Source organism: Heteronotia binoei, chromosome 4 (assembly GCF_032191835.1).
Source record: "Heteronotia binoei isolate CCM8104 ecotype False Entrance Well chromosome 4, APGP_CSIRO_Hbin_v1, whole genome shotgun sequence".
Lineage (NCBI taxonomy): Eukaryota > Metazoa > Chordata > Lepidosauria > Squamata > Gekkonidae > Heteronotia > Heteronotia binoei.
The window spans coordinates 60,074,648-60,088,897 of NC_083226.1; the positions used below are offsets into that span (position 1 = coordinate 60,074,648).

The 14,250-nt window shown below is 41.9% G+C and overlaps 1 protein-coding gene across 1 annotated transcript in view; it reads right to left on the reverse strand.

Annotated features, from left to right (window-relative positions):
• RCL1 (RNA terminal phosphate cyclase like 1) overlaps positions 1-13,760 on the reverse strand; it is a 39,930-nt gene extending 26,170 nt beyond the window's left edge. The window contains exons 1-4 of the mRNA XM_060237379.1: positions 13,330-13,760; positions 9,838-9,909; positions 6,338-6,513; positions 858-932 (exon numbers count right to left, since the gene is read on the reverse strand). Of these exons, the coding sequence (XP_060093362.1) occupies positions 858-932; positions 6,338-6,513; positions 9,838-9,909; positions 13,330-13,465 (459 nt within the window). The 5' untranslated portion in view covers positions 13,466-13,760. The remainder of the gene's footprint in view (positions 1-857; positions 933-6,337; positions 6,514-9,837; positions 9,910-13,329) is intronic.
• Between the last annotated feature and the right edge of the window lie 490 nt (positions 13,761-14,250).

Here is a 14,250-nt window from a genome sequence, read left to right on the forward strand (position 1 = left end):
AAAACTTTTACTGTTCTCTGGAGAAGAACAAAATAGGAGCAACTATTAAAAAGTCAGTCTTAAAGCCCCCTCCTAAAATAGACAAGAAACAGAGAGATGACTCAACTGATATTGAAGTATGTTTGAGATAATTAAGCCACAAGTACACATAAAGAGCTCTCTCTTATTAGCCAGAAACAGAATGGGGTGGAGGATGAGGTTCCCCCCCCCAACAGTCAGACATGTGGATCTAGAACAGATTTTTCCCAAGGAACAGAAGAATCCAGAAACTAAATTCTCCAACATCTGGTTCTAATCTTAATCACTCAGGACGTTCCTTCATCCTGGGCCATTCCCTTGGCTTTGGACATAAAAATGCATTTTCTAAACATCTGAATAACAACTATTCCTTGAGTTAGAGAATCACTTTAGCCCTATATTTTGTGACACCCTCCCAAACTACTTTTTTTTCTATTCAAACACTCCACCACCCCTATTTGAAGTCTGTACCTCTTCAGTTCTACCTACTGAAAAGGTTTATTTGTTCAGTTATCAGCAGTGTTTACAATGTACTATGGCATTTCTTTATTTAATCTTTACCTCACATCTCCAAAGTCACTAAGACTTATGAAGTCATAAAACAATGCAATCGTTTTAAAAACTGTTTAAAAAGCAGCATACCCAGCAGTAACAGACAAGAAACAGGCTTTTAAAAAATTAAATTCTCCCTTCCCTTCTTCAGCTATCATAGCCAGAATCCAACGTTTTTAAAAAGTTTGCTTCTTCATAATATTATTGAGCATTTCCTCGGACCTTCAAAAAGAAAAGATTTGCAAGACCATCTGAATGAGAAGAAATAGGCATCCTGATGTACTTACTTTCAATTCTAACTCTTCACCATCAATTCCAAATCTTTTCAATAAGGGCAGTGCAGTTGCTTTAAGAATATCCACCTGAAAGATGGTTAACAAGACACACAACAATTGCATACCAATAAATAAAAAGCTTAAATTAAACAAACATTCACAAAGTAATAGTGCAAGATACAGCAACTAATGCTGGTGACATGACTTACTTAGTGATTATATAACATAAAAGATAAGAAAAACAAATAAGGAAGGAGAAGAAGAAAGGGAGAAGGAAAACAAGGAAGTGTTTGACAAAATGTGTGAATTGACACAAGATGCCCCCAGTTATCCTTCTACAGAATGTATGTGTAAGCATGTAGTAGCTGCATCTGCATACGCACAAGCAAACCAACTCTGGATAATATTTCACAAATGTCTTACTAAGATGACGCCTAGCCTAGTATAGAGGTTAGAGAGTCAGACTCGGGTGACAGGGTTTGAATCCCTATTCTACCACGGAAGCCTGCCAGGTGACCTTCAGCCAAACACAACTAACAAGGTTGTGAGAAAATAAACATGATTTCCAAACTAAGTTTTGGATGACTGGGCCTGTGCACTCACTCCTATGTAGCTTTCTTTCAAATTTTCTGTTCATTGCTGTGATGCCCAAAGTGGAAAATTATAGTTAGGGCTTCTTTTCCAAATTGTAACTGGAAACCAGTTAGTGCTCATCTCTTGGTCAGCAGGAATACAGGCTCATCTCTTGGCCAGCAGGAACACAGGCTCTTGGTTTTTAGGTGGTCTGCCAGCATTAGACTCAACCAATTCAGGCAGACAACAGACTCCAGTGTGTGATTTTTAAAAGTTATTGAAAAGAAAGCTACAGGCAACAAGAAAGAAAAATTTCTAGTCTTCCAGTTAGGAGGGCTATCTCAACGGAGATAACTTTATTTAGCTATATCTTTTCTATTGACCTGGCCCTGATTACATTCTCTCATGAAAATGTTACATAATGATCCCAGGATACTGAACCATTTTGAGACTCCTTTGTATTTCCTGACAACTATACAAAAACTACAACCAACACTGGTAAGGTTGCTGAAGCATTCTTATAACTAGAGCCGTGTTCACAGAAATAATAACAACAAATAATAACAACATTCTATGCCCATGCAATTCAAATTATATGCTAAATATGTTGCTTTCTGTTCCCTATATATGGACATATGAAGCTGCCTTATACTGAATCAGACCCTTGGTCCATCAAAGTCAGTATTGTCTACTAAGACTGGCAGCGGCTCTCCAGGGTCTCAAGCTGAGGTTTTTCACACCTATTTCCCTGGACCCTTTTTTGGAGATGCCAGAGATTGAAAATGGGACCTTCTGCTTATCAAGCAGATGCTCTCCACTGAGCCACCGTCCCTCCCCCATATAGATTATGGACATTCTTTTATTTGGCATATTTTGTTTTGGTTTTGCTAGTCATGGGACAGGCAAAGACAATGAAGCCACAAACCCCAGCTACTGGAAATTCAGAAGTCTAGGTTGCTTCTGAGATTTTAGCAAGGATTACCCACACCTTTCAGGTATATATTTGAACCCCTAAGGGGCAGGAATGTACTTTTCAAATGAAAATGTATGTGTGTAGAAAACATATATGTTGCTTTTCCTAAGACCTGCTCAAGGTGACTCACAATATAAAAATAATACAAATAGTATAAAATATCAGTAACAAACAGGCATAAAGACAAGCCACTAAAAGCAAGCAAGGATACAAAACCAACAGCCTATAAAGAATATAAATAAAAGAGTGCTGAGACACAAACAGTCCATACAAAAACTTAAAATGATGCAATTGCCTAATTAACAGTCTGAGTTAAAAAAAAAAGTTTTAGCCTGGAACGTAAATGAAAGTAATACAGGCACCAAGCAAGCCTTGCAGGGGAAGGTATCTGAAAGGAGAGGTGCTGTAAGCCAAAATGCCCTCAAAACAAGATTGGGGAATTGTCAGGTGGGCACCTAGCTTAATTAGGATCTTTTACCTGTGCATACAGGATTCCACGTCCAGAAATTAATGCTTAAAAATATTAGGGACTCTAATTAAGCAAAACAATTAAAATTTATTCCAGAAAAATATAGGCTTACATACAAGACAAGTAATTCACAAAACACACATACAGCCCTAAGAAAAATAGAGAGAAATATAGAGACAACACATGGGTAGACAAACAGGGTGATAATTACTGATCGTACTCTTCAAGGAAGGCTCCAATGGCGACGAAAGAGGACGGGGGAAATGAAACCCTCAACTGGCCAAGAATCGGGGATGGATCTAGACAGCAGAGATAGGGTACTGCTAGATTCACACATGAGTGGAGCTGGGTCAGAGGTTAAATAGACTACCTTGGACCCTCAGGGGATGGGAGGTATGAGGGAGGAGAAAGAGGAAGCTCTGCAGTGACCATAAGGGCTGGACTTCTACAGTAGCCAATAGCAAGTTAATTGATGGCACCTAATTGGGTACCCATGACTGACCAATGAACAAGCTTGGGCCCGGGTTACCTGATTGGCTGTACAGGTAACCATGGGTCAAGGAGGAGGCTCCAGACTGACAGTTGGGGAGAAGAATAGGAGAAATTACTGGGTGGAGGGGTGCTTAGGATTATTAAACTTATCTAAAAAGGTGACAATAGATGGCCAAATTATTGCCTAAGGTACCACCCGGTTTATACAAAGAAACTTGGCTCTGGCTGAAGATGGTCTTCCTCTTCTTCAATCTTCTTCTTGGCACCAGTCTTTGTCTTGAGTTTCGTTAGACAAGGGCTTAGGCGGTCTGGCAAGGTCCACGCCTGGATAAGCTTGATGGCTCCATGGGTGGGTAACATCTGTAGTGTACGTGAGCTTCCCGCTGTGCTGAAATGGAGTCTTGGCACTGCTGGAAGATAGCTGGTATTAGCCTCCCAAAGTGGATTCTATGGTCAAGGCTGAAAACCATATGGCCTGGATAGCTCCTAACGGCGCACTTTCTTCCGCTCCAAGATAGAGATGGCATTCGCCTGAAGCAGCTGGAAACCATCCGTTCTCCTTGCTGGCGCTCTTCCAGGGACACAGAGCGCCGCTTTAGCGTTGTGGCTGTTAGTACTCATAAGTCCTTTCCATTCTGGTAGACAAACCCACGTCCTTCTAGCAGATGTGTGAGAGCTCTGTCTCCAGGCACTCTGGCAACCAGACGGGTGACTATGATGTTCTGGAAATTAGGGGCATTTCCTTACAGTGCCACCACTGAAAAAGCCTAGTCTCCACTCACCACTACTAAGGTTGGGGCACAGAGAACAGGACTTGAGAACAAGATCTTAACTGGTGGGGTAGATAGTACAGGAGGTGGTCCTCCTTAGAATCTAAGAAAGCTTAGATTCTCAGGGGGCTGATTCTATGTCTACTAATAAGTTCTGCATTTATTTCCCTTTTCAGAGAATCACAGTATGCATCAAATGATGCCTTCTCTATAGTACAAGCTCAACAGGCTTCTATAAAGAGTTCATGAATAATCAGTAAAATGAACTGAGTAGTTCTGAGAAAATAGCATACAATTATGCACACAAACCCTTAGCTTTGTTATTTAAAAATGTTATTTTGCCATTGCAGCTGGTATAACTCCATTTATTGAGCCATATCCTTTTCTTCAGACATACCTTATCCATATCTGACACAGATAGTCCTACCCTACTGGCCAAGAGGAACACCAGCCCCAGTGACATGGCAGCTTTTAATAAACAGAAGAGAAAAGTCAGTAGGGAAACACTTCAGGTTTTTTTTTTAAAGGGGTTACAAGAAATGTTGAAGTAAAACAGAAGGCTTATTTTTAATTGCTATCCAGTAGAGAGCTTGTTTTCATGCTGGCATGTAGCTGACAGGTGTTTCAGTTGCAATTCCCAGAATTTGTGGTTTAGAATATTAGTGCCGAAAATGCAGCCATTTCAGGTTTGGGTTTTTTGTTTGTTTTTTTAAATCAATGTCTGTTCCAGCAGGTCAGGACTTGCTAGAAATGTTAACAAGCTCTTAGGCATTGCTGCCACCTTCTTCCACAAGGAGTGCTTGCGTTACTTCAACAATATACACATCAACCAGCACTTTAATTTGACAGTACTTCTGGGCCAAAACTAAACAGACCTAGATTTGGGAGGGGGGGAGCTTATCTTCAGGTTATACCTTTTTCATTTCATGTTGTCAGTTATTAGCTCCTGAGGATCCCCTTCCCAGGAGTTTTTAAAAAGGCTGGGCAGGCATTTGAGATGATGTTTTTCATGCATTCTATAGATGCTGTTTTAGCAACATTTTGCTAGCAAGCCTGAAATAAAAGCTTATTTATGTGAAGAACTGTTCTTGAATCCACATACAGCACTGTAGCTGGAGGCTGCCAGTGTCGAGGTAACATCTAAGAGCAACTTTCTTAAATTCCATGTCTAGCCAGGCTGACTTGATACTGTGTGTGTGGGTATGTGTACCCACCATCTGCATGCATAATCCACCTAGCTGACTTGGAGTGTGTGTGTGTGTGTGGGGGGGGAGGGTTTAGCTGGTCTCCATCCACGTTCATAAACTGAGTGAAAAGGACACAACAGAAATTATCTAGAGCAGTAATACATTTGTTTCTGCTTAGTTCTTGCCTTTAATTTAACTTTTCATTGTCTTAAAAAAAAAGTCCTGGCAGAGTCAAGACAAAAGGCGCTCAACCCAAAACACTAAACTGTAAGAGGGGAGGAAACATAGACTGCATTCCAATGGAACTGGAATGTATCTTAAATGCTAGAAACCCTTTAGATGCTGGCAGACCATGGGCTGCATTTTCTGACCATCCTGTTTAGTAATGCTATGAGTTGATACACTGCAATGCATTGCTAGCCTCTTCCCAACAATCAGGACTCAAGTGCTTCCTTGCACTGTGCAAAAAGAATCTTGGTGTTTGGGAATTATGCTTATATTTGTAAAGATCAAAACAGTCCCACAAATGGCTTGAATTCAGACTATGTCCATAATGATGTAAGAACTTCAAGTCTATTTTTTCCAGTTTCTTAATAGGAGCTCATGTCGGCCTTTGTATAGGACTGCAGGTACTACCATAGAATGACATCCTGTTTGTTAGTACTCCCAACTGCAGACACTTCTCCACATGTAAATAAGATTAGAACAACACTTCTGACTTTTCAGACCTAAAGGAAGAATCTACACTTATGGAAGCCAGCCAGGAGAGGGAGAAATTCCATATTGTCTCCTAGGCCCAAGGCAAGAGAGACTCCCATTAGCTAGCTCAGCTGCCTTTTACCTCCCAGTCCCTCTTGATTTTACTGCAGTCCTCACCTCTCACTGCTTCCACCTTGCCTCACTCCTCCCCTTCTTTTCCTCTCACAGGTCTTAACTTTTCCCCTTTTCGTTGCACTTTTGGCACTTCATGTTGGGACACGGAGAGTTGAGGAAAGGGACATGTTGGTTGCTGAACCTTTGCTACTTACCGAAGGATCTACTTGATCATTTGTTACACCTCTGAGGACAATTCTTAAAGGGTGTTTCATGAATGGTGCCAAGCAGAGAAGACTTTCCAAGTAATAACCAATACTTCGGTTGGGACTACAGTCATGCTCTAGTGACCCTCCATAGAGCAGGCCAGGCTGGTAATATAAAGTAGTACCTTTTAAGGAGAAAAGGAGAAATTACTAGTATTAGTTTTTGGTCAAGCCAGATGTTTTGCCTTGCCTACCACCAGATTGTCCATGATGTGCCAAGGATTCCTACATGAGAACATGCAGCAGTTCTGTGTGCACAGTCAAAGCCAATGCAGGTCCAGAGTAGGGTAGGCTGCAGGGGTTTTTTTTTTCAGCTGAGACAACAAGAACATGTTTTAACTGCCCATCCACTTTACATATCCTGGGCAATGAAAAACAAATTGTATGCAGCAGAATAGATTTTAAAAGCCTGCATCAGTCACTATCAGTGCGCTTCAAAGCAGAATAACACCTTTCTAAATTCACAGAAATTGAAAAGCTTAAAAGAATGTAACTCTCCTTATGATTGCACTGCAAAACACACATTTATAGCAGTCTGGAAGGAAGGGAGCTCACAGCCTGGCAACTGACCATCCTATCACCAGCAGTCAGAGGACTGAGATTAGATTAAAGTTGCTGACAACCACCACAAGGGACTAATGAAAACTGGGGTTGGGAATTCACTCCACAGCACTGTTATGTTGGATCAGATGTTCCACCCCCAGTTTAACCATACCTGATTGTTGTGTGGGAGCCACTTTGGAGATTCTTCTGGATTGAAAAGTAGGATATAATTCAAACAAAATTCAATATCTCTTTGTCCCCTAGTGTTGTGACATCATATTAAATATTCACTCAGTCTCATTTTCCCTATAAGTGCTTCTTTCAATGATAAAACATTGGGACTCCCATGCATGAAGCAGGCCACATGCTAGATTTTGTGCAGGGCTTGATCTGAACTGTGCAGTTGTTTGTGAACCTGTGCCACTGTCAGACCACGGCCTTGTAAGGGTCAGTTTGGGGGTAGCAGGGGCAATGAGCAAATGTATGCTTGCCTGCAGAGACTAAAGGATCCTTATGGTCTCCAGAATGCTCACCAGGATTTATCTGCTCTGGACCTGCTGGTAATTCCCTTGATGAACTAACTGCAATTTGGAATACAGGTCTTCGGGAAGCTATCAATTGGATTATTCTCCAAAGCTGCCCTCTGCACCCTCATGTCTCTGCAGCTCCCAGGTATAATAAGAGTCTAAGAGAATTTAAAATGTTGCTCAGATGGCTAGAGCAGAATTGGTGGCAAACTTGGGATGAAGCTGTAAGTACACACTACAGAGCCTAACTGAAGGCCTATGAGGTGGCAGTGAAAGTGGCAAAAAGACATTATTTTACTGATTCCATTGCATCTGCTAACTTGCTACAGCTCAGTTGTTCAGACATTGATTCAACAACTTACCACCCCTTTGGTGTGTCCTAAAACTGACATTGATTTGGCTGTCAACTGTGATTCATTTGCAAACTTTTTTTGCAGATAAAATTTCTAAGCTCTGCTTGGAGTTGGCTGCTGAATTTGATAGCAGTAGTGGGATGGGGCATCTGGTTCTTGCAGCATCTGGTTCTTTTTTAGCCTGCTCACCCTTGCAGATGTTGACAGCAGTGAAGTCAACTACCTGCTCCTTGGATCCTTGCCCTCGTGGCTGATAATCATGCCACAAAGTGATTTGTTGCCCTTTGAGACATGTTATTAATTTTTCTCTCTCGCAGGGCTGTTTTCCCTGTGATTTTTAGACTGTTGCTAAAGAAAGCCTCCTTAGATAAAAAGGAGCTGGCCAATTACCATCCAGTGTCTAATCTACCTTTTCTGGGGAAAGTAACTGAGTGAGCAGTGGCTGAGCAGCTCCAAGTTCTCCTGGACAAGACATCTGCCCTGGAATCTTTTCAACCGGGTTTCAGGCCTGGCTTTGTGACTGACAGCACAGGTTGCTTTGGTTAACAATTTCCATTTACATTTCGATAAAGGCATGCCAGCCCTGTTGATTCTTCTGGATCTATCAGTGGCCTTCAATATAGCTGACCATTTGGTCCTGATTGACTGACTTGCCTCATTGGGCACCGCCCTTAGTTGGTCCTGCAGGGATGTTATCAGAGGGTTGCTGTCGGGGAGGAGAGGTCTTCTGGACCCAAGCTGAATTGTGGAGTCCCACAGAGTTCGATCCTTTCTACACAAGCCCATGCCAGCCTTCTCAGACACATGAGCAAAACAGATATGGAGGGGAAAAAATCCTTCCATCAAACCAAGGTAGATTTTAAAATTCAGATTTATTTTAAAAGGCAGTAACTGCCCTTGTTGGAAAGCAAACTCAAACAGCAAAACTTGGCTCCTAAAAACAGTTTGCTTCATTAATGATAATGCATGAGAGAAAAATAGTCCAGAAAGCAGATTATGACAACTCCAGTGCAGGCCAGTGTTGTTATATCTGCATCACACGGGGGTTATAAATCACCTAATCTTCACATTTCTGGTGGCCAGTGCTGACAGTCACTACCAACCAATCTGTAATACCAGACAAATTTATTACAGAAATTTGCTTCAGTCACCCACTATTAGGGCTGCTGAATACTGTTTTACAAAGCTGCAGTAGAAGTTACAGTTTGTCTTTCCTGCACCTGGGCACTTACTACTAGTGACTGCTTTTGATAGCTAAAGATATTCAAGAAATCCAAAACACACATCAAGAAGCACATTTACCTGTACGAAGGCACCCAGTGTTCACAGCATTCTAACACAACACATGAACAACAACAAACTGGCCTCATGACATAAAATCCCCACTTCCAACTAAACAACTTTCTTCAGTGATCAGAACTGATGGTTACAACACAATCCTTGCTTTACCGATCACTTTCAAGAACACTAGGGTGAATCAAAACACACAGGCCTGTATCCTATGTGTCTGAGCAAAGTTTGAGACCTTCCTCCAATATAAGGGTGCATTCACACTACACTAATTAATGTGTTTTACATCCGGATTTTTAGTGTGTAAGAATACCAAAAATCCAGATGTAAAATGCATTAATTAGTGTAGTGTAAATGAACCCTAAATGGTTCTTCCACTTGCTCCTTAGGGTACAAGAACACTTGTAGCTGAGTTTGTCATAGGTGTTTGATAGGACCAACATGCTTTACTTTCTACTGAACACTAGTAAAAGAAGAACTATATAAAAGAATAGGAAATTATTGTGGATTCTATTCTTCATTGCCAGTTTCTTTAATCAACAGGTGGAGGATAACATCTTCATTTCTAACAAAAGATGGTGCTAGACCAAAGCAGAGAAACAAATATACTTGTCCCTATCACTGCACACCTGAATAATTTCAGCCAGTGGATCTTAACCACATTACAGATTAAGTGCTAGGGGAAAATATACACAGGTTTTACAACATATAGAACAACAAAAACATAAATAATTACCTGTTTGGTTTATTTCAATCCTAGAGCCATTAGTTATTTTGTCAATCAATCTTATAAAGTTTGCTTCAAAATCTGTCAAAGAAACATAAAGCATATTAGATTCTTATTTAGTATTTATTCCAAGAACCACAGCAACGTATATAAAAGCAAACAACACATAGAGCAAGCTGTCCTAAAGAGGTTTTCCTCAGAGAACCTGAAACTTGTAACCATGTGATTAAAGTTGAGGAGAAAGTAAGATTTATTCTTACTTTATAACTGACAGAACCAGAGAAAGAGTATATCCTTCATCCCCCCACCCCAAGCCCTTACTGCTGCAATTCTAGGTGCATGTACACACTTTGGTGTAAGCTCCATTGAAAACTGTAGGGCTTTTTTCCAAGTAAACATGCATAGGATTGAGTTGTAACTCATTTGTTCAGAAGAAGAGTATATTATTGTTCCAAACCAATATCTTGTGTGATAGATCAAATCCCTGTTCTTGTACAAAACATCATTAAAAGATGATTAAAAATTCCCAAATCATCAGGGTTTTTAAAATGTTTATTTTATGAGGAAGATATTTCCATCACCAGGGTCATAACTTGGTATGTGCACAAGATAGTAAGCACCCAATAACAATAATGCTCAACACTGCAAAGGATTGAATGCTGATGAACTGCAAAAAGAGCAAGTCTATAATTGGTGAACTGGAACTTCTGTTTACACTATGAAATAAAAGCATCTCACTTCTTTAGCCCTAGCCCTCCCCTCCATCTGTCTCATTCACCAAGTCCTTGTGACTTTTTCTGTCGAAGCTGCTCCTCATATATACCAAGGCTTGCTACTGCAAAAATAAAACATCCAAGGTTTTCTTAAGCATCAGAGGTGGCACAATAGAAAAGATGAATGCCTGCTGAACTGCCTTGACCAGCACGCAGCAAGAGCGAGTGGGGTTAAAGCATCAGACTGGGATCAGTGAGTATCCTCCGTTGGATACATTTAATCACATTTCACTTTATAGGCGGACCAAAGGCAAAATAAGATAAGCACTCTATAGTGACTTTAAATATTTGTATGCTTGATCTATTAATGGAAACAAAGTTCCCAACAAATAATAATGCTTTCAAGAGTGGCAAAAGTGCAGACCCACACTGGTGTTCTATGCCCATTTATTTAAATGGATTTGAAGGATGTAACTTTGGTTTGGATTACACTACCAGTCCTGATCTCAGCTTTCAAATGCCCCATCCAGACCTCAGCAATGTGCTCTGCCAAGCTACTCTATAATCCTGGGGCCACCACCAAAAAGCTCACAGTAAAAGAGAGAAAAAATTCACAGCTGTTTTTCCTCAGCCTGCACAATAAGCTGTACTGGCTGAAATTGCATGTTCATACCACTTTTTAAAACACACATAAATCCAATCTTTCTTTGCTCCACTCTTTACCTTCACTCTTCAAACAGTCTCCTAAACAGCAGTGTGGCACAAAATTAGAAAACGTATTCCCTCCCCACCCCCCAAAAAAATCATATTTAGAAAGCACAAGGCCTCTTCAGCATGTGGAGAGTCCAATATGGAGCAGATTTCTTCCAGCTAACAAGTAACTGAATGATATGTCAGAAGGTGTTGAGCCAGCATCATAACTTTGCAAATCAGTTGTTGGACTACCAGTCAATTGCATGAAAGGAATACAGAATGAGGTATTAGCAGAAACAACCTCATAACTCTGTTCCCAGGGAAGAGGGCTTTGTATATGAGTCAAAACGATGGACTGGGATCAGAGACTGGGCCTCAAATAATAAATTCTATCTGTAACCCAAATCCCCTTTGTACATATTCATAAATTCTTAAAGACCACCCAAGCATGTGAGTAAAATTAAGAAGGGCTGTGGCTCAAGTGGTCAAGAGCATGCTTTGGACACCAAAGCCCCCAACTTTAATCCCTACATTTTCACTTACCTGTGCTGGCCAAGGCCTTTTTCTGCCCATGACCATGGAGAACTGCCACCAGTCATAAAAGACAGAACTGAGATAGAGAAATCAATGGATTGATTCCATGTAAAGCTTTCCATATTCACAGGTACAGTTGCCACTTCAGACTAGGATTAGCAGCATTGTCAATATATATCTTTACAAAGCTGACACCACAACTTTTAAGTCAAAGCAAATCAAGTTAGCCTTTATTGGCATAAAAGCCTTCTAAGTCAACTGAAGTCCATGGGTTTAGGATTACACAGTTAAGAAGACTAGCAAGAACTTGACTCTGAGGTAGGTAGAAATGTTGCCAGTATAGCTTCTGTAGTGCTTGGAAAAGATGCATTTGTCAGGCATCTCTCTACCACAGAGCTCTGAGGCATAGAACCATCTTTTAAGACCAACCACTGGCAATCGTACCATCCAGGTCATGACAAAGCATTCTGTATTGGTGAGCAGGGCTTGAAGCTCAGCCAACTAAATGCATGTGGAAGCAGCTAATAATTCTGTCCTGAGAAGGAAACATGCCAGACAGTCAGAAAGATGCTCAGTGTAAAGGAACCCTTCAGCAGATACTGCAATATAAGAAGCTGACTCTGTAGTGAATACCCTGAAGAACACTTCAGATTAGAACAAGATTTATAAAGCTTCAGGATCAAGATGCTGAACATTACAGTAAACAAAAATATTGGGGAGCCACTGTAATATGTTATTAAGGTTGCCATGCTATGTAATACCCTACCCGGGAGCAGGTGCCATTAAATTAAATGGCTCTTACTTCCAAGTAAACACATAGAGCACTGGGCTGTAAATCATGAATAATCAACCTGCCTTTTGGTTTGAAAGAACCCTATTAAATTCTATGGGATGACTACATGACAACACCCTTGGATGAAAAGATTTTCATTGTGTGTGTTGGGGGGTGGGGCTGGGCTCAATTGTTCTTTATATCTCATCAGTTTACTTTTTCATCTTTCCTTGAGTAACTATTCCAGTGCTCCATCTCAGAAAAGGCTATTTGAAAAGAACCAGCTGACAGAGATGCATGTCCAGCCATGGTCTGCTGATACAGCAACAGTCCGGAAACTGTTGGCAAAGCCATCACTCTTTTAGGTTTTGTTAATTTTGTATTTAAAGGAAATAAAAGCCAGTTGGCATTCAATCAAACAGATGGGTAGACAGGAATCATGCAGGAAAATGCTGTGATTCTCCCCCACAGATTGCTACTCCCCTGAAATGAAGTTCTTCCTGCGTTATTCAAGGAGAAGCCAACATAGCAACGCTCCGGCTTAGCCCCGCCTAACACGAAGAGCATCAAACCCCGCACGTTGTGAGCCTGGATGCAGTGAGTCGCACAAATGCTCTACCTTCTCAACACCGATTCCAGGTTGGCTGCTGCTCCGCGGGAATTCAATCCACCCGCCACTCTGCCTTCCTTTCAGTATGCAAGCCTCCAACAGCCAGTCTCAGCTTCGCCCGCCTCCGTCCTCGTCCCCCCCCCCCCCCCCATGCGCCCTCCAGCCCAAAGCTTACCAACCTCTGAGGCCGGGGTTGTCATCCTTGGCCCTGATCTTGCGGATTTTCACTGCCCGTCCGCTCAGCGTGGAAAGCACTAGCCTTTGCCGCAAAAAGTTGCACCCCGCGTAACTGAGGGAGTGAGACTGGCTCGCCATGTTGTTGTTGCTGCTGCGGTGGTAGCAACGAGCGCCGCCAACCACAAGCCAGGAAGCTGGCCGCGCGCTCGCAAGCGGGCGAATCGCCTCGTTGTTATGATCGCAGCACCTCCGTTGTTGCCCCGCAGTGCCCAGCGCGCGTCCACGTGGTTTGGAACAGGAAGATGGAACGCAGAGACATCGGCTGGGGTCAAAGGGGAACGGGGCGGAGCTTGAGAGGAAGAGCCGGCGCTTTACAGCCAGCGGTCGGCGGCTGCAGCGTTGAGGGCGAGGTGATGCTAGACAAGATTCAAAAGCGAAGGTTTGTGAAAGCAGTTTGTGCTGCTGCAAATAGTATTCACAGCAATGTTAAAATAATCTCCATGGGGGATGTCACCATGGAGTGACAGAACTCAGTGACAGAACTTTTGAGAGATAGTCCCAGGTTTACTCCCCGGAACCACCAGCTAAAATGATAATTTAAGCTCTGTACATATGCTACAGGGAAGACACATGCGTTACCTCTGTAAGAAAGAGCCAACCCGCAACCAGTTCACAAATGAAACCGGGCAGCAGACCAGTCCCTGCATTCAGGGTTTAAACCACACATTCAGCCGCGCATGTGTTCAGTATAACATGAGAGTTACTCGGTGTGTGTGTACACAACACAGATTGTGTGTTCACTGTAATTTGTAGATAGAACTGTAGTAGATGCTAAAAAAGATCTCTGGGAAGCCATCACCAATCTGCCTACCTAATGGTCTAACACACTTTAAGACAATGTGTTCAGATGCCCCAAAAATTCA